The 21,002-nt window shown below is 50.5% G+C and overlaps 1 protein-coding gene across 1 annotated transcript in view; it reads right to left on the bottom strand.

The window, feature by feature from the left end:
* The window catches only part of SUN1 (Sad1 and UNC84 domain containing 1), a 54,944-nt gene that overhangs the window by 5,915 nt on the left and 28,027 nt on the right, over window positions 1–21,002 (bottom strand). The window contains exons 7-20 of the mRNA XM_059414253.1: window positions 16,088–16,285; window positions 15,411–15,494; window positions 15,052–15,162; window positions 13,641–13,739; window positions 13,057–13,150; window positions 12,260–12,318; window positions 11,976–12,121; window positions 11,314–11,553; window positions 8,442–8,528; window positions 7,215–7,258; window positions 5,878–6,013; window positions 4,433–4,687; window positions 3,893–3,977; window positions 972–1,087 (exon numbers count right to left, since the gene is read on the bottom strand). Of these exons, the coding sequence (XP_059270236.1) occupies window positions 972–1,087; window positions 3,893–3,977; window positions 4,433–4,687; window positions 5,878–6,013; window positions 7,215–7,258; window positions 8,442–8,528; window positions 11,314–11,553; window positions 11,976–12,121; window positions 12,260–12,318; window positions 13,057–13,150; window positions 13,641–13,739; window positions 15,052–15,162; window positions 15,411–15,494; window positions 16,088–16,285 (1,754 nt within the window). The remainder of the gene's footprint in view (window positions 1–971; window positions 1,088–3,892; window positions 3,978–4,432; window positions 4,688–5,877; window positions 6,014–7,214; window positions 7,259–8,441; window positions 8,529–11,313; window positions 11,554–11,975; window positions 12,122–12,259; window positions 12,319–13,056; window positions 13,151–13,640; window positions 13,740–15,051; window positions 15,163–15,410; window positions 15,495–16,087; window positions 16,286–21,002) is intronic.

The following is a 21,002-nucleotide window of genomic DNA, read 5'->3' as shown; positions in this document are numbered from 1 at the left end:
TTCCGGTTCCTTTGGGAGTTCTCCTGACAATGCATTCCCTCACTCACAGGGCTAACATCTGAATGCCAGCTCCTGGAGACCGCTGGATGCAGTCGCCTCACAGACACAATGCCGCGGGGTCCGTGTGGCATCGCGGGGATGCCAGAACATCAAGCCCTCCGCACTGTCTGAGGCCGTAGAGGCGATGCCTGCCCGGGGGGTCCCGTGAGCGGCTGCAAATTGGAGCCGGGGGAGCGATGGCACTGCCTGGCCGGTGCTCACGCCCGCAGGGAGGCCGCCCATGCACACCCATCACAGCCGGGTTCCCAAGGACCAGAGGAGGACGACAGCACCAGGGCATCGAAATTTTTAGTTAACTGATACTTCATGGTCAGATGAATTAGTAAACTCTTGTTTTCAAAGAAAAGGACAACCACCGTGGGGATATTTCACACAAGAAGAATTGTTTGAATCTTCTTCAGAACAGTCATACAAGGCAGCACTTTAGGAAACAAACGTGCACATGTGACGATATAAGTCCTTCCTCCCCAGCCTCTGTAACTGACTGTGTGACACGAGCCTTGTGCAGCAGCCGTGCAGCCCATGGGTGGCCCTGGAGGCCCTGACGGAGCATGGGCAGCCTCGCCAGCTGGTGTGAGCCAGGTGCCACGCACAGTGGCGCAAGGGAGGGGTCTCCACCCGCTCTGCCCCTTCAACAAGCAGGGAAGCACGAACCTGTCTCAGCAGGGACCCCTGCAGCCATCAGTGGAGCTGGGCCGCGCTGCAGGTATGCACCAGAGGGACAAGGGTGCTAGGCATAGCCAAAGCCAGGGCACCAGAGGGCTCCCATGGGTGTGCGGACCCCCAGAGCTAAGCCATCAGGCCAGCAGTCCCCTGCAGGGACACACGCCATGCCATACTCACAGGCAGCCACAGAGCGGCTCCTGGCTACCCCCGCGACACAGGGGAGGGGCAGCCAAATCAGGACTAACCTGGATCACGACGCGCGGGGACTGTGAGAAATACCAGAGCGGGATCCCAAAGAGGCTGATGAGCGCAGTCTTGGTCTCGTATGTCTCAGAGCAGCGCGTGCTCAGGATGCTCCCACCTTAAAACAAGGTTCAGAGCAGCCTCAGTGTCTGCACCCACCCCCGACCCCCAGCCCCCAACCTAGAGCCACCTCAGCATCTGCGCCAACCCCCAACCCCCAGCCCCTGACTCAGAGCCGCCTCAGCGTCTGCGTTGACCCCTGACCCCCAGGCCCTAGCCCCTGACTCCCAGCCACTGACTCCTGGCCCCCAACCCAGAGCTGCCTCAGCAACCCCCAACCCCGGCCCCTGACCCTTGGGGAGGGGTCTACCCCCTGCAGGGACCACCCAGCAGGGATTCGCTGCAACAGCTGAACATTCTCAAGCTTCCACTTTGACAAACAGCAGTTGACTTCACGGTTGGCCCAGCCTCACACAGATATCTCCCAAGTTCGGGGGACACAGGCGCCACCCCCAAAGCAGCAGCCTGTCTGCCACTCTAGCAGCGGTGACTTGGAATGTGCTTCCGTGCCTCTTACTAGAGAAAGAGCAGGGGCGCCTGGGTAGCTCAGTGGGTTGGGCCACTGCCTTTGGATCGGGTCATGATCTCAGGGTCCTGGGATCAAGTCCCGCATCGGGCTCTCCACTCAGCAGGGAGCCTGCTTCCCTCTCCCTCTCTCTCTGCCTACTTGTGATCTCTCTCTGTCAAATAAATGAATAAAACCTTTAAAAGGAAAAAAAAAAAAAGAAAGAGCAGCGGCTCTGATAGGCACTGTGGTTCCCTGACAGGTGTGTGTCATAGAGGGCCAACCGTCCCCGGCATGATAACAGGCAGACCTCAATGGCTGCCCGGGGGGCCGGGGTCAGGAGCCACATCTGCTAACCTGACAGGCCCAGGGCTCTATCTGGGGTGACCTAAGTATTCCGGAACAACTACACTGAAAACCACTGAATCCCAATGCTTAAACAAGGTGAAGATTAGCTTATGTGAATTCTATCTCCATTAAAAAGAAAAAACGAAACAAAAAATATATCCAATTGGCCCCTCAACAGGAAATCAGGCAGACAGGGTGCTGGTGCCATGACAAGATGGTGTGGGAAGCAACAACAAATACTCGAGAAAAAATAGTATAAAATAAAAGCTGCTGAGAAGTTTGTATTCCAGGCAGGGGGACTGCCAAGGTGGGGGGCCCATCAAAGCCCCCCGACAAAGGCAGCTGTGGGGCTGCAATCCGACTCCTTCTCTGATCGTGAGCCAGCAGAACCAGGAATTTAAAGAAATCAAGACCTTGCTGATCAAAAGACCTGAACTTCTGAACCTCTTGATTACCTTTTTAAATGTTCTAGCCTCATTTAAATAAAAAAAAAAAAAAGAAAGAAAAAGAAAAAAACTGGCATACTTAAATATGGGCCCCATAAAAAACAGTTCTTTAACTTACAGAGTCAACGAATGCCCTGAGTAATGACAGAACCTTCGGTTCAGCATCATCAAAATTACCACAATTCTACAGGATGTACAAGTCTGTCAGGATCAGCTACGTTCCCGAGAAAACAATGACCCAGCTGAATGGTTAAAACAGCATTTGATGTCTCTGAATTGAAATGGTTTCTTCATTAATCACTGCATTTCAAAAATGTGTAATTAAAATCACTTAATATTCTAAAAAAAAGTCATTCTCCACAAAAGTCATTCTCCTCTGACAACAGTTCTGAGCCTTCCTGACTTGGGGACACTGGGAAGGGAAGGGGGTCGCGCTCAGCAGAGCTCCAGGCGGCGCAGGGCCTGCAGGGACCGGTTCCTGACCAGGGCCCTCACACGGATTGCCACACTGGCGGGGGAGAATAAACCAAGTCACAGCGACCCTACAGGGCTCTCTGACCCTTTCATCAGCTACCATGCATCAAGAACCTCCTTTCTCTGAGAAAATGCTGGTTCAACTAGCCATTGATCTACAAGTCCTATATTTTAAGAAAACCACAATTTTCGGTGACACAGATGGTAGATACCAAAACCTCCCCTAAACATACATGATGTCCCTTGGAGCCTTCACCCCTCATGCAGTACAGACATTCACCCATTTCCTCAAAGAAATGCTCCCATGCTTGATCCAGGGGCACCATCCCAAATGTCACCAAAGGGGCAGGTGACAGAAGACATGTGGACCACAACGCTTCCCTACAGCTCCATTCTGGTGGCTCACACACACCTGGCCCAGAGGACAGAGGCCCAAGCTCGGTGCCTTGCACCACTTGCCCCAACTTAACAGACCACCACGTTCCCTTTCATGTCTCTGCAGAACTCAAGCAGCCCCCCACAGCTCTGCTCATGGTGAGGTATCACAGATAGCCTTCTGTCTGCCACCTGTCACCCCCACGGAGGGAAGGCTCCCACGGGGCTGGTCCCCACGTGCAGCAGGCATGAACCTGCCGCTCACTGGATACCTGGAGGGACATGTGCTCACGCCACCAAGCGTTCTGGGAAACAGTCTGAGAACTGCTGCTCTAGCGTCTGTTATGGCACTTCTACATTTCAATTAAAAAAAAGAGAAATCACACTTGACCCCACGCGAGATCACAAACAACCAATGCTTCTGCGTCAGGAAACTGATATACCCAGAAGAAGCCAAAAGTTTTCAAATGCCCCCAGCCTGGGATTCTGCTGATGCAAGGAATTTACATGGGCTTCTGCCAACCTATGTGAGAGTCACACAGGTCACCAGCAGCTTGTCCACGGGAGAAGCTGACAGTTCCCTAGATGGAGAGCGCGAGGGGCGTCCCTGGAATGATGCCCTTTCTCAGCATCAGCTTCCAGACTGCTTATGAGTGGGCAGGCAGCAGCTGGCCACCAGGTGACCGCTAAACTCAGTAAGCAGGAGCTCACTCACCACCAGACTCCAGAGCGAAGTCCACCATGCCAGTCTTATCCTGGGAATACAGCTTTAAAGCATTGTTGACAATGACACGTGCTTGCTGGATGGAGCCAAGGCACCGTGGGGAAGACAAGACTCAGCGTTAATGGGAAAATGAAGGCCAGACGTTTCCTCCAAGAACACATTTTCAGTTAATTGTATTTGGGGGCAATAGGGTTGGAGGGTTCAGTCCTGTGCCCCCACCGCAGGGGCCTTCATGTGGACGTGGGACAGGGCTGCCCTGTCACCCAGGACTTACACGGCCACAACAATCCTGAGTGGGAAAATCTGTGGGTTCCCCAGAGTAAAGCAAGGACTAGGGTCTGGGACAGCAGCTCGGCACCACGCTCCTGGGCAGTTTCTGTGACTGCAGATGCTGTTCAGCTGCCCGGGTGGACGGAATCTCTGGGATGCGAGCAGCTGGGTCCCAGCCACAGGGCTGTACTGAGCGCCCGTGGCATCACTGCCCCAGCTCGGGCACAATATGCATGGCACCCCAGTCTCCTACGCACTCACCGCCTCCGTGATTCCCGAAACCCCTGCCTCCTTGGCAGCAGACACCACAGTTTCAGAATCTGGAACCTGCTTCGTCACGGAGATGTAGTGCGTAATGTTCTTCAGGATCTGCAGCTCCAAATCCCGTAACAGAGCCTGCAGGTCGTCCTTGCTCACGAACCGAGAAGACAGCGCCTGCAGCAGCCAGTCTGGGGACCTGCCCTGCTCCCCGTCCGAGAACAGGAGTCTGATGGTTTCTCGGACCTGGGCATCTACCTAGGAAAACCACACACAAGCAGAACGTGAAGTAACTATTCTAACAAAATCCTCAACACTCCTCTTCTGTCACCTGAACATGTCGAAACTCTCACAAGGATTCTCAAATATCCATCCTGTAACTGCGACAACTCTCCTCCTTTACACTTTGAGAAGCACTCCGGAAATGCTGGGTTACGGACAATGGGAACAGAAGAGCACCCGGGGAGCTGAGGTGAGAGCGCCTCCGTCCACCTTGTCAGCAGGTGTTCGGCACAGGGAGCCCCGGAGGTCGGTGCAGAGACAGGGGAGCCCCTGGTCTTTGAACCTGGACTGGCGGGGAACCAGCCACGCCAGCAACTGAGGTGTTACTTCACGTACACTAACAATGCCCTTGCGCGTCATTTCCACACCCCCCTCTCGCTCGGCTGGGGAGAAATAACACAGGGAGGCCCAGCCCGGCCCCTCAGAGCTCCAGGGCATCGCACACCACAAACACCTCTCTACACCCTCCCCATCCCCGCCTGCCAGCACGTCCACTTCTACTGGGGGAGCCCCGAGAGTATGGCTGCTACTGGCTAAGAGTGTGCATCTTTGTAACTGCTCGGCACCCCCAGACAGCCCACCCCCAAAATGCTGTGGGTGTTCACGACGCCGCCAGGTCAGCCCGGGAGCCCTGTCCTCCTCCTCCCCGCAAATGCCGTCAGGGGAATGCTTCCTCCATGGCACCATTGTCCCCTCTCCTGGCGACTTCAGGAGCTCTCTGCTGAGCAGAAATCAGTGTACCACCTGTGTCGGAATTCCTCTTTCCCAACCCGCCAATCCGCCTCTGCCTCGCGATGACGATGACATCTACCGTGCGAACCTTCATGGCTGCATTTGCACGCAACTGTTCACGTATGAATGTCCGGACTTTCTCTCTGTATGGGCGGCGTGGGCCCAATGCGCCCGACACGCGACCCCACGAGGCAGAGGCAGCGTGACCCCGCCGGGCTGGCAAGTGGCCATGTGCATGTGAAGAAGCGTGGGAAGCAGCACAGTGAAGCATTCACGAGTTACAGGAAATCTCAGGAGAGCTATTCACTACTTTATCTCCGATATTTAAACATTTCATATGTAAGAAGATAAAAGGTTCTAGAGAAAGTTGAAATCAACTTAATAAACCTAAACTTCAAGCGTTCTTTTCCTTTCTGTGAGACTTTCCAACTTGCCTTTCCGTGGATGCTATGGACCTCCTCACAGCTGCTTTTCAGATGCTGCCAACTGGACAGTTCGGACTTCAGCCGACCGAGCTCCAGCTCCAGGTGCGTGACCACAGAAAGGAGGCGCTGCTCTTCCTCAGCGCCGCTGGTCAGTGCATGGGAGGAGGGAGGAGGAGAGAAGTCCGTGTCAGCAGTCACACATGTGTCAACGTGGCTACAGACTCATGGGGGGGACCAGCGCCACCCCAGACCAGTCGTGTCTACACCCGCCTCCACCTGTCCCACCTTAACGTGGACACCAACCATCAGCTTCGAGTCAGAGCCCACAGAGACCCCGCCCCCACCAGTCCACGCAGCGTGTCCATGCACCCCATTCGTGTCCAGTCACGCACCCGCAGAAATGAGACATATTTATCAATAATCATCATAAAGTTGAATATGAAATTTTCAAGCTAATGGAACAGATAACTGAATTAAAAATGTATGGCTTCAGAGTTTAATAATTCCATTTTATATAGGAATTATACATTGTAACGCAATATATTGCAATATTATATTTTTTTAATAAGTCAGTGTAGTTGGTGAGACACCAATAATTCATTCCTCAGAAAAGCAGACTTCGGGATAAACCTTTTAGGATCTGTGTGTCAGCATACCAACACACCTTTTTATGGCAGTAAAGGGTCTGGAAGGGAGTAAGATGTATTAACACTCAAATCTATCCCTTAGGAAGGATACATGGGACTTGCAGTGACATAGGGTCTCTAACACACACAGGAGCCAGAGATGGGATGGTGCTTAGTTAAAGCTCATGTCTGGTCCGAGCAGAGCTGCAGGAAACCCTAGAGCAACAGGAGGGGACAGGAGTCCCATCTAGACATACATGGCAGGGGTGCACAGAGTCCATGTCAATAAAATGAGAGGTGCGGGGAAAGGTGCGGTGAGTGAATCGAGGGAAGGGAAAGGCCACACTTCCAGGAGAATTCAGGGGGATAGACAAAAGCAGCCCACGTACCACACCCCCAGGAAACCATCAGGGACAGGAGGGTCACTCAGATTGCCAAAAACATAGGTCGTGGCTCACAGAGCCACACACATGCCTGAACAGCTGCCGTGACACCGAGCCCAGGTGCAGATGTCTGCCCGCACCAGGGTCCTGGCCTGGCTCTGAGAGCACCCTGGGCTCTTGGTCCTCGGGTGGCACCAAGGGCCACCCAGAAAGATACAGCTGGGAGCATGTCCACCAGAAAGCCCAGAACGCACGGTGCACACAGCGCCCCCTCAGGGACGTCTGCTGCGTTCACACAAACACAAGACCAGTATTAACTCATCTGAAAGTAGCCTACCTAGCTGTTCTCAGCTTGGTCTGTTCTAGCTCCTTCTGGATGGCCTAAAAAGTATGAGAAAGAATTGTTTAAACAGGAGCTATATACCAACATTTCATAAATCACACACTTAACATTATTTCTATATGGAACTACACGTATTTACCCGTGACTTTTTCTCCCTGTAGTTCAAAGCCCGGACCTGCCTGCTGGTTGGAAGGCAAGGGATTTTTACTTTTTCAAAATAAATGTGGGGTTTTTTGGTTGTTTTCTTAAGGATTATACCATTCTTTTTTTTTTCTTCTTCTTCTTTAAGTAATCTCTATACCCAGCATGGGGCTTGAACCCACGACCCCAAGGTCAAGAATCACACGCTCTTCCAACTGAGCCAGCCAGGCACCCCTCAAAATAAACCCTAAGAAGACATACAAGAAATATTCAGAGAGGCGCAGAAATCACATGAAACACCTTGATGGACATTCAAAACAGCAGCTCCTGCAACCAGCACCCAGGCCACGGAGAACACCATTGGCACCTCTGGGAAGTCATTTTTGAAAGGGGAAGGACCAGACTGTGACAGAGTCACACATGGAGAGAGGACTCAGGAACAGGGTCTGTTCACAGATGGGGGCTGACACCACCACACCACGTGGGGAAGCCATGTCCATTCAAATTCCAGCTAAACGAGGTCAGAATCCCCCAGCACAAAACAAAGCAAGGACTACGCTCCTGGCCTCTGGCTTCCTTCTCCAGCCATCCCCTCCCCATTGATACCACAGATCCTGCTGTCAGCAGGTGACTGGGACTCACCTGGTTCCACGTGCAGGAACAGGAGAGCTGCCCAATACCCCCCACGCTGCTCCATGTCAGCCCTGAATCCAACGTGCCAGAGCGCGCCACTGTCCCTGCGGCTCAGATCAGTGCAAACATCCCAGCCACCCCCAGCCCTCCACCAATATCTGACAATAATAGCTTTTCCAATAGAAAATTAACACTGTCTAAGGTTCTTGCTCTACAAAGTCTCTCTGCAGGAGGCTGTGTGACCTCAAGGAGAAAAAGGGGCTCAGGCCCCCTGGAAAAGATGCCTTTCTCTTGGAGTCCATGAAAAAGACACCCTTGTTGCAAATCGTATAATGAGCTCCCGGGGCGGAGGCAACACTGAGAAAGCTCTCTCCTCGCACACTGAGGAATGCGAGCACACAGACGGATGCAGGTGCCCTCTCGCAGAGGGAAGGTCGAGGCACATACCTCAGACTTCTCCGTCAGCTTTCCAAGAAGGTCTTCTAGGTTGGAGAGGCGCAACTCCTGCTCTTGGCGGACACTCACAGCGTCACTCTGGGAAAGGAACACAAGTGGGAGTTACGCTCCTTCCACACAGAACCCCAAACACGAGACCGCCTGGTCACAGCCTGGCCTGGCGTCCTCAGGGGGGCCCCTCAGTGTCCGCACATCTACCCCTCACCTGAGCGTGCACATGCCATGTGGACAGCCCCCCCACGTGAGGGAGGGCAGACACACCGACCCGCTCTCCGAGCTCACACACAGTTGTGCGACACATGACGAGGCTCTAGGAAGGACCCGATCAGAGCACCACCCTGCAGCACAGTTTCCTACATGCCTCAAGGGACTTTCTTAGCACTGAACACACAAGCTACTCCTCCAGCTCATGAAACAAGAGAGCAACAAGCGTATCAGAGAAGCGAGGGAACTGCTAAAAAACTATGGTTTGCTTAACCTATGCCCAGCCAACTTGTTCAGCAATTCTTAGAAGGGAGAGGTACATGCAGATTGTCAGATACCGTTCCTGGATAAGTCACTGCCAACCATCCGCTCAGAAGGCAGGGACGGGCACCGAGCGCCCTGAAGAGACTGAAACCCAGGCCAGAAGATACAGAAACAGAAAGTAATTTGAATCTTTCATTACTGGAGGTCATGCTTATTAATCAGACCCCATCTCTTCCAAATTAGAACCACAATGAATTTATAGAGGCTTACATAAAAACAAATTAAAAACGAGATAAACCAGAGCACAGGGATGAAGGCTAGCTAGACAGACAAACCCAAGTCGCTGACACACAGAAAGGGTGGCCACAAATGCCGCCGTGAGCTTCCTCACCATTGCTGCCCGCCACCGAACTCTGTACCACGACGAGAGGGTCCACTCTCTCGGCTGTCCACCAGTGCAGCTGGGAAACTAGGCTCCCACTGCCAACTGGCAGCTGGTGGCGTGCTCGACGGCACGGTGCAGATGCAGGGCACAAACACATGCCGGGAGGGGTGGGGGAGGACCAGAGGACCGAGCGCAAGTGTGAGCTGAGCACAGGCCACTTCAGAAGCCAGCCTGGGATGGAGGGACGCCCCTGAGACAGGATTAGTGTCACAGGTGCACGTGCGCACAGGAACATACCAGAGAATGGGGTAAGAAGACGACGCTTAAGCTGTACTCAACTAATCTAATTCAGAACCCAGTTCTAAAGTGAGCCCAGACTGTGTAAGATTTGAGAGTTCACAGAACACAACACAACTGATGCTTCGCTGTTTTTCTGAACCGTCATCTCTTTTCTCTACAAGAGAAAGAAATCACCACAACTGAAGGTTGCCAAGAGAATTAGGATTTCACAGCCGTATCATCCCTGTGGTGGGGACAATTATTTCAGAATGCCTCACCTGAGAAACCCTCCTTAAGATCAACACGTTTCCTGCCGTGACTCTACACTCACCTAGGAAACATCCCGCTCACAGGGACAGATTTCATGATCGGCCACCTACAACAGTCCAGCTATTTTTTTTTTTTTTTCCCCAAACAGCATCTCCCTTGAGATGGACGAGCTTCAATCCTACCTACTGGTCCAACGTCTCTGCAAAAACCCAGCTAAGTTCCGTTCACCCTTTCCATGTACAAAGCTGTCAAACAACCAGTAAAAACAGGCCAATCACAACTGTGTCAACTGGATTTTACCGAAATCATCTCGGTTTGAGGGTCAAGAAGCTGAAAAGCAGCAAAGACCGAGGAATCAATGCAGGATGCCAAGTGCACCTTGAGCAGTTGTGGGAACTCCACGTATGGCCACTACGACCATGCGGAGAAGGTGCCAGCATGCCCTGTTCCCTCGGGTCCCGTGCTATCAGCACATTACAGTGATAACTACTGATGCGCCTTGGGCCAGACCAGAGTCAAGACAAGGGCCATTCATTCACCATCACAGGTGAGAAGATAGTAACCTAAAAGGTGGGAGGGAAGGTGGTTGTCAGGGAGTACCCGGCCTGGGGACTCTTGGCCTGGAGCCAAGTCTAGCTGAAGGTTTCAAGGAGGAGAGACAGGCCTGCTCAAGAGCACGGCAGGACCCAGCTTTGTGCAGGACCTTGGGGAGGCCTGGGAGTCCCCGGGCCGCAGACATACTGCACCGGGGGCGGAGGGGATCAGCAGTTCCTCCTCTACTGTGCTGAGGACAACTTAGGTGGAGACGCTCTGAGAAAAGACACAGGGAGAAGCAGGCTGTTCGCGCAACAGGCAACACATATTTTAAAGACTTCCTTCCAATGTACCTAAATATTGAATAAATACTCATTTTGAAACTTAGGAAAATAAACACCAGTTTTGGGGAAAACTGACAATTCTTTCCTCAAGGATACTGAATAAACAAGACATTTTTATTTTTGTTCAGGGTTCCACACAGAACAGCAACTCCTCTGAACTTCATTACTGTGAGACTGATCACAGATTTGAACATTTTAAATCAGTGTTGCACGAAATGCAAATCAAATCACAGCTGACAGGGAAACTTCACTGAATTAGTAGGTTCAATCCTTTGTCAAAGTAAAATGCGGGTCAGGAGCAACTCACAGACGGCACCAGGACCTGTGGCTCCCAAGAGCAAGCCTCCCACAGTGACTCTATGCCCGATGGCTGCTGCTCCCAGCCCCCCAGCCCCCAGCGGGATCTCCTACTCTGCCAGTGTTCCACAGGCTGCAGCTCCCAGTCCCGGGCAAGCATCAGGAAAGGCCCTGGCCCTCAGCACACTGCTCCCAAGAGCCAAAAAGCACAACCACTTGTCACAGCAGCACCTCTCCTGTTCATCCCCAAACAGAAAGCAAACACCTGAGAACCCCTCAGCATTACCTGAGAGCCCGACAGTCTGTCGGCACCTATTTCCTTCAAGTGCTGCCCTACCACACGCTGAACCAAGGACAGTGTCTCCTCGCTGTCGCCGTCCATCTGGTCCACCCGTGCCTGCAGATGCTGAAGCACAGCAGCCAGTTCTCTAAGCTTCTCATCATGGTTGCGACACTGTCCAGACAGCAAGGTCATCTCCCTTTCCACTTCACTCATCCGATGCCAATGGTAAGCCTGGTCTCCCTCCTACAACAGTAAGAGCAAGTCCAGCAGCAAAAAGGAGACATCAGGTCTGGCTTCAAATAACCTCAGGCACAGACATAGAGCACAGTATCACAGCGGAACGTCCTTACAATAAGTGTGGACACGCTAAAGGACTGGACAGGACAGTGCCCATTCTCAGGGATTTTCCTTACAGGGCAGACTATGGGGGCTTGACTTCCCTTCTTACTTTCTATATTTTCCAAAGTAATGCATACTACTGTTTTTTAAATTAATATTAACTAAATGAGATTATTTACCTATGCATTACTTGGACTACCTCAGAACACTTACGGAGCTATAAAGCTTGCTGATTTGACATTTAACAACACTTTCTGAACCAGGGTGCCTGCTCTCTGCAGAACACAGAGGGGGAACGCCGCAGAAGAGGGCTTCTGTGTGGTTACCTCCAGCGGCCGGTGCAGGTGAGACGCATCTGGTGTGAACGTGCTTTCGGGGCTGCCCACCCACCAGGCTCCATATGCGCGCGTCCAGTTGAACACAGGCAGGCCTGAGAGGAGGTCCCCCTGGCCATACAGGGACAGACCTGCACCTGAAGGGGACAGGGGCCAACCATATGCGTGTGTACGGACAAGGCTCTGTGACTCATGCACTGAAATGCTAAGTTCTCCCCTCACTGACGTCTTCATGTGCAGATACTCATCATGGAGCTAAATCAAAGTTTACTTACCTAGTAAAAGTAATAATGGAATGAGCAAGATTAAAAACTTGCAGATATTTCGAAGGCACCTAGGAACAAAAAGAAAAACTTAACTTGGATATAAAAGAGTTACCATTCTACTTTATCTCTGGGTAATTTTACACAAAATAACCTTGCCCTTATCTTAAAAAGAAAGTCTACAGTATTAGAAATGCAGTTACAATTATTTTTTTTTTAAAGTAGGCTCCATACCCAACATGGGACTTGAACTCAGGCCCCAAGATCAAGAGCCTCACATTCCTCTGACTGAGCCGGCCAGGTGCCCCAGAAACGCAGTTATGGTGTTATCTACAAGGTCTGTATACACCTGCAGGGACCTGTCTATGAAACAGTGTCCTGGCCCACAATAACAACCATACACACTCACTAATTAGTGATTTGTACGGCATTGTGCTGGGCACTGAAGGACCTTGGCTACTGGCCCACTATAGTTACTCACCCGGGGCTGGGGATGTGGGAGCCAGACCCTCTCCCGATCTGCATTATCCATGACAAAGCCCATAACTCCTATCCACTGGGATTCTAAGAATAACTATTGCCTTTCCTTTCTTATAGTCATAGTTTGAAAAATTACATAAAAACACGAAAACACTGTAAAATATAAAGTGATATAAAAAAGATACGACGTTCATATACCAAACTATAAAAACAATGTAAACATAAACCAAATCATTATTTTAAAAGAACAACAAATCAAATTATATCCTGCAATGAGCACAAAGTCAACTCTTAAAAACACCAAGTTGATATGATATTGGTTTCCTTACCTTGTAAGAAGAAACACATTCAGCCAGGAAATCAAAGTAACAAACTGGTACCATCCAATCCCTAGCCACCAGAATATTCCAGAGGCTGCTTTCCCTGAAAGATAAAAGACCGAACATTCTAAAGACATGCTCTTTGGAAAATCAAACTCCTAAATGGATCGTTCTCGTGCAGGTCAAGCAAGAAGCACAAGGACATCCGCTAACAAATACAATGTAAGTATGTGAAGATGAAGTTAGGGATGGCACGTCCCGAGGGGGAGTATACACACGCTCAAACACGGCAACACTGAGCAGCACACAGGACGAGCTACAAACGAGGAAACCCCACACCCATGCATTCTCCATGCCAGTTCAGCAGAGCAGCTGGACGTCCACAGGACCCAACACAGCAGGGAAACGACGAGCGCTCATGCACCCAGAGCATGTATGTTAGCACGTCTAAGGCAATGACATGTGTTAGACCAAGGAGCAAAACACAGGACCCTCAAATGAACCTTCCATTTGGCTACATCAATCATTAACTGTAGGTGCCTAACGGCCAAAGACTTGCCGAGAGTGCTGACAGAGAAAGCCAAAATAACCACCTGGAGCCACCACAGCCAACCAGAGGACCGACAACAGTGTCTTCGACACAGACCATCCCCAGCCGCCGATCCTTCGCAGCGTCTGCACCAGCAGGTGACCTGTGACAGATAACGTGTGCAAGAGGGGCACACTCAACACACACCAGAAAACCTACTCTCGTATGCATTTTACCAAAATTCTCTCAAATCAGTTCACAGTCTCTTCTCAGGGAAAAAAAAAAACAAGCAAGTCCAAGCAAGACTGAAGTTCACGTAGGAAGTGGTGCTACATACAGAATGGCTAATCACCTCTTCCCGCAGAAACATAGATGCCCTGGGAGCATCCCCCGTGTCCCCCTCCCCTGCCCACATGTTCACAGTTGGTGCCAACACAACGTGCAGAGAAAACCCCGCAGACACCAGCAGTTAGCTCCAGCTGATAGCAGGAGGGCTCACTGCTCCCAGACCGTTCTAAAGTCTAACCTTTTCAGGAAAAAAGTATCTGGGGATTACAAATGGTAGCACCACTGGATGGCCTAATAAGACAGTAAACTTTGTCACATGTCACACATTACAGAAGGCATAAAACTGCTTATGAAATCCATTTTGGTTCAGTTTTTTAAGAGTAACTGCTGGAAGTCATACACTCCTCTAAGAATGTGTATGCTGACTCCTGACACTATACTTGATGTGAAAAGAAACATGGTTTAAAGGGATTCTTTTAATCTATTGTTTTATTTTATTAGTAGTTAAGAGACCATTATTTTTGAAGCTCAACTTAAAAAAAAAAAACTGTCTAAAAAAGGTGCCCTTTGGGACGCCTGAGTGGCTCAGTTGGTTAAGCAGCTGCCTTCGGCTCAGGTCATGATCCCAGCGTCCAGGGATCAAGTCCCACATCTGGCTCCTTGCTCCGCAGGGAGCCTGCTTCTCCCTCTGACTCTGTCTTCCACTCTGTCAGCCTGTGCTCGCTCTCACTCACTCTCTCTGACAAATAAATAAATAAAATCTTAAAAAAAAATAAAAATAAAAATAAAAAAGGTGCCCTTTGGCAAGAAGCTTACAGGTATAAATTGGAAAACCTCTAACTTCAGGTGGACACCTCCGTCTGGCAAAGGCTCAGGACACAGCAGTCACCGGAGTGATGCCGTGTGTCCCTGCAACCAGGCAAGGGACAAGCAGCTTCTTGTCAGACCAACTGCCCCATGGGAGGGCAACCAGCCTTTCTTGGCCTCTGATTCACCTCAAAGCAAGCTACTTGACATACATGTAACTTTTACTAAATACATTTACAAAAAAGCTTTTCAAGAAAGACATCCTCTGTATTTTAAGCTCAAATCAGTATTACAAGCACCTGACGGGCCAATACAAAGAAGGAACTACAGCATTTGTGAAGAATACGATAAAAACAAAATAAAAAGGTGCAAATGACAACCTGCATAAGAAAAGATGTGCCAAATGGCCCCTGCTACCCTTTTTGGACTCGAGGACTGCGAGCGGACAGCTGTGTGCGTCTCAAGGAGTTCCTTCCTCTTATAGTCATCACCTGCGGGTGGTGGTGACAAGCAGTTAATTTGACAAATTACGATGCAAACCTGGTCCATTGGAATTGTGCACAACAATGTCAGTTTGAGAAAATTAGGAAATTACACACAAAAAGAGAACAATCTAAGCAAATGCAATCTGGAGGCTCCTGGCCCCTGCAAGTGTGCATGAGCGAGGGGGTGCCCGGTCCGCGTCGGCAGCCCCACACCGCCCCCTGTGGGAGCCCCCGCACCGTGAAGCCATACTTACACAAGGACTCCCCTGTCACACTGAGGTGGCCGTCCTCTCTGAGAAGCCCTCCTACATGCACTGTCCCATAGTGACTGGAATGAGCTGCAACACACGCAAAACAGTCTCAGAGACCCTTGTCCAGGTGGGATTCTGATGCATCCCGGGCGCCGACAGGGCCACACGGTCCGAGAAGGCACGTGCCAGGCTGACGGCCGCTGGCTCCCGTGCACAGGTGAGGCATGGTGGGGCGGTGCAGGGTGCAGGTGGCAGGCCGGGCTGTGGGCGGAGGGAGCCTCAAGCCCCACCCGGCCAAACAAGGCCCCACAGCCAATGCAACACTGAGACAGGCCCGCTTAGGAATGGCTGCCAACAACTACATTCTAAATGCCACTCATAATAAATGGTTTCTGCTTTAAAGCGGTCATAAGAATCAAAATTTGAGTACGTTTAGTTTTTTAAAAATGACTTTAAAAGCGCTGAAACACCATTCCCCTTTCAGAAAGTGGAATCAGTACAAGAGCATAGAAACCTCCATCAGCTCCTCACAGGAAGACCCCAGCAAAGCGTCACGAGAACATCCGCATAAGAGCATGAGAGGAGAAACATGGAGGAAGCACCACGCTGGGAAAGGAGTGTTTTTTCCACCTTGAAAGCATTAGTAGGTGGAAAAAAGAGGAAAAAAATGATTTAAATACCTTTTGATTCATGGCTTTTTGATTTATAGCTTTTTGATTCACATTCTTTTGATTCGTAACTTTTCAATTTGTAATTTTCTGATTCATAATTGAGCTTCATTAAAACCACTCGAAAAAGCTGGACTAAGAATGATGACAAGGATGACGAAGTGTTCTTGGCCAGCCACAAAATCCTATCCATGTGGAAAGGGGCACCGCCTATTGAAAAACCGTGAACACAGTTATTTCTTCCCAAAAAGTCAACACTTCCTCCCCCTGAAAAGTGAGCCAAATCATTCACTTTGGGCAAAAGAGAACCAACTTTTCACATGTATATCAGAGATGACAACCTGGGAGGAGCCATAAGGATACATGTCACCTCCTGACGGAGGCCGAGCTGCACAGCAGCCCCACACTGAGAGCCGCCCGCCACGTCTTGGTCACAGGTGAGCCTGCACGGAAGAGCCTGCGTGAGGTGACTGCACCCCAATCCTGCTCACACACACTCCAAAGCCTAGATACCTGCTCACCACCCACCGTCCTCTGTCACCTAACAGGAAAGGACCCCCAGACTTGTCCAGTAGCTTCAGCGACGTCTGCTAGAGCGTCTATCTGCAACCAGCAGCATAAGCCTCTGTGAGGAGCAGGGCCATCACGGGACCCACTGTCCTCTGCTACCTGTCTTTAGTGTCTGCGGCTTCAGAAGACACCACCGAATCCCTGACAACTTTTCCTCTGTTACCCTAAAATGGGTAAGGTGAGAGTCTACAAGTTACAGCTGCTAGAAGTTTTTATTCCATCAAGTGTAGACCCAGAAGCACTTCTGAGACCCGTCCACATCCTCTCCTGGTTTGGGAAGCCCTGCATGAGGTCAGGATGTCTGGCATGTAGCCAGCTGGGACCAGTGAAGTAGAGGTGGAGAGATTTTAAAGAAATGAGTTTTTTCATGTTTCCTTTTTCAAATCGCCTACTTGGTAGCCACCGGCAATCAGAGCACCACGCCGAAATGCCAGTAGAACGCCGGCAAGTAGACCCCGCCAGCAGCACCGAAACTGTCGCCCACCGGCGATGCTCCGCGAACACAGGAAACGCTTATGAAGAGGTGACCTGTGGTCCATCCCGCTGGTAATCACACACACTGCAAGCCCATCTCTTACCCAAGGAGCCGACAAAATATGGGCAGCACAAACACACAAAGAACCAGCGGAGCACACGGTGAGGATGTTCACGCTGCCGAAGGGTGAGAGCACCGGGCTCCGGTTTCTGGGAAGCCAGCACGAGTTCACTTAAAATGGAATCACACAACAACTTCTCTGTCCCCAGAAGTGACTTTTACTTAGAAGGTGCAGACTAGAACTACTTTTTAAATATTCCTTAACTGCTGGCTACAGTTTCTTTGGGAGAGCGGGGCCGTCGGGGCTGCCTGGCACAGGAAGAGCGCATGCGCGGCTGCCTCCCCAAGCCCACAGCCCTGTCCAGGCAGCCCGCCGGCTCCAGCTGCAGCCGCGACCGACCGGTGGGATGGGAGCACTGGGCTCCTCCGTGGGCCCAAAGGAAATGGGCACAAGTTCCGATTATTCCAAAGCCTGAGGCTGGTTCCATGAGCCACATGTGGGCTCTAAGCCACCAAGTTGAATGACGATTTTTCATCAAAAAAAAAAAAAAAAAAAAAAAAAAAAAAAAATCATGTCAAAGCCGTGGCCTCTCTCCTTTCTAAGCTACAGCCAACGGAAGGTTTAAGTTCAGACCTGCCACAGGCAAAACAGAGGACACGGAGGGCTGTTTTTTCCATTTCTCATTTCCTAGGTGCCTCCCTATGAGGACTGGGAAGGCCCCGAGGGTCCAGATTTCCATGCTTCGCAGGAGTTCTCCTGTAGAGCACTGGTGGATGTCCCAAGGAAAAGACTTCCAAGTCTTTTAAAAAGCCTACTGGAGGGACGCCTGGGTGGCTCAGTTGGTTAAGCAGCTGCCTTCGGCTCAGGTCATGATCCCAGCGTCCTGGGATTGAGTCCCACATCAGGCTCCTTGCTCCGCAGGGAGCCTGCTTCTCCCTCTGTCTCTGCCTGCCATTCTGCCTGCCTGTGCTCGCTCTCTCTCCCTCTCTCTCTCTGACAAATAAATAAATAAAATCTTAAAAAAAAAAAAAGCCTTCTGGATGGACACCAGAAATTCACATCCTATCAGGGCTGCATTTCACCCGAACCTCGAAAGGCTGAGGACTCAAACCATATGGCTCAAGTGGGTCTATGAGCACGAACGCAGCCGTTCTCCCTCCAGTCTGTCTGCCCTAGGGAAGGGTTTGCCCACATACACAAATACATACACACTAGGGACACACCTGGGCAACACTGTTTCCAGAAGCATTCAGAGGGGTGCCTCCGTAGCTCAGCTGGTGAAGCATTCAATTCTTGACTTCAGCTCAGTCATGATCTCAGGGTCATGAGACTGAGCCCCCGTGTCAGGCTCTGAGCTCAGCACAGAGTCTGTCTGAGACTCACTCACTCTTTGTGCCCCTCCCCCTGAACATGTATACCAGCATGCTCGCTCACTCTCTCAAATAAATAAAATCTTTAACGACATACAAACAGAAAGAACGTGAATGTCCATTAGACATACACTGATTGGGACACCTGGGTGGCTCAGTGGGTTAAGCCGCTGCCTTCGGCTCAGGTCATGATCTCAGGGTCCTGGGATCGAGTCCCGCATCGGGCTCTCTGCTCGGCAGGGAGCCTGCTTCTTCCTCTCTCTCTCTCTCTGCCTGCCTCTCTGCCTGCTTGTGATTTCTCTCTGTCAAATAAATAAAATCTTAAAAAAAAAAAAAAAAAAGACATACACTGATTAAATACACTCATACAACCATAAAGGCAGTGTTAGGTAAGCATCGGAAAGAATCAAGTCCACCCAGGGCGCGTGGGTGGCTCAGGGGTTAAGCCTCTGCCTTCAGCTCAGGTCATGATCTCAGGTCCTGGGATAGAGCCTCGCATCAGGCTCCCTGCCGAGCTTCCCCCCTCTCTCTGCCTGCCTCTCTGCCTATTTGTGATCTCTGTCAAATAAATAAATAAAATCTTAAAAAATAAAAAAAAGAAGTCAACCTGAACAGGCACAGAATACAAAGCTGCAAAGTCATATCCACACCATGCTAGCATGTAGGATATGACATTATAGAAATACATGACATATTTCTGTAAGTGCACAGGAGCAAAACGGAGGGGTAGTCGCACATTGTGAATGTACTAAAAATGCCAGTGAATCATATACTTTAAGATGCTTAAAAGCTAATTTTATGTTAGGTGCATTTTACGTCATTTTAAGAAGCAGAAGAATTCGCCGTGATCTCCTAGTCCTAGCTCCAGTTCCCTCTAGAAGGGAGACCAGACAGGGATGGAGGAAGGAAAGGGGAAGGAACCTCTTCTATCTGTACCATTCCAAGACTATACAACCAGAACAATAAGTAAAAACAAAAACGAAGACAGAAAATGTGTCGGGTATTAATTCATGCTCGAGAAGACTTGTATGCATTTTCAGTAACTGCAGTAACGTGACAATTCATGCAGTATGGTCTCCACAGGCAACGGGGGAAAGCTGGCTGGACCCAGCCTCCCCTCTGGATGGTAGGTTACAGGCAACTTTAATTTTCTTCCTTGCGCATGTCTGGGATTTCCAAATGGTCTTTGATAAACGCTTTACCCAAATAATCAGGAACAGAGGTTTTTAAATTAGTGCTGATTGTAATCATTATTATAATTTAAAACAGCAAGGAAGGGGATAAGCACAGAGGCCCAAAGTAGATAAAAATATAGCTTGTTTTCCCAAGAACATTCAAAACAGGGGGTGCCTGGGTGGCTCAGTTGTTAAGCATCTGCCTTCCGCTCAGATCATGATCCCAGGGTCCTGGGTCGAGACTCACGTTGGGCTCCCTGCTCGGTAGGAACCCTGCTTCTCTCTCACTCCCCCCCTGCTTGTGTTCCCTCTCTTGCCCTCTTTCTCTGTCAAATAAATAAAAAAAATAAAATCTTAAAAAAAAAATCAAGACCAATTCAAGCAAAAAAGTACAAGAGATGTCCAGAGACTACTCCCAAAACCACATCTGGCCCACTGCATCTGAGCTGAGCTCAGACCATCAACACCCACCCACAGCCTCAGGATGAAGACAGCTGGCTGCTGGCAAACAGAGGTGACCTCTACCAGATGCGAGCAAGAGGCTGCAGGAAAGCAGGGAGTATCTCTACACATGCTCAATTTAGCAGATATCGCATGAGGTTACGGTTGGTGGAACATGCTTTTACTATCTTCCTCTTGGTGACAGCATGCTTCAAAACACAGCCTCCATAAAGCCAGACACACGGTATGTTTGACAGCAGCATACAGTACAGTTGGGTGCCGGGCCTGGCTCCTGGGCTCCACCCAAATGGTTAGCCCTCAGGAGGTGGCACAGCGCCTTGGGAAGAGCACCCTGGAGGCCTGACATCTGGCTCCAGGTTCCAGCTCCATCACTTACCAGTGAGCTTCTTGAGCCAGCTAAAGCCCAGTGTGCCAGTATAGAAGATACGGAGAGCAACAGAACTGCAGGGCCGGGGCGCAGGCCAGGGAAAGCCAGAGAGGGCTCTGCGATGCTGGCTGCCACAATCCAGAAGGTGCCAGGAACGAATTCCTCAGACCAACTCTGCCCCCTCCCCTTCCTGCCTCCCTGTTTTGATCTATTAATGCCAACAGTGTCAATAACCCAAAGTAGAAGAACCAGAAAACCGAGCCACAAGGATGAGACACTAAGATGGAAATAACTTTTAGTCCTGTTACCGTCCTGCATGACGTTGAAACAGTCATGTGAAAAACACTGAATGCCCTCACATGGAGGACAACAGCCAGGAACACAGTGACAGACGGCATGTCTGCCCTTTTGGATTCCTGCCCACCTGACTATGCCCTTGAGCCTGAC

Source organism: Mustela nigripes, chromosome 11 (genome assembly GCF_022355385.1).
Source record: "Mustela nigripes isolate SB6536 chromosome 11, MUSNIG.SB6536, whole genome shotgun sequence".
Lineage (NCBI taxonomy): Eukaryota > Metazoa > Chordata > Mammalia > Carnivora > Mustelidae > Mustela > Mustela nigripes.
The sequence above is the reverse complement of the archived record's forward strand: the minus strand, read 5'-3'. Positions and strand labels throughout refer to the sequence as shown.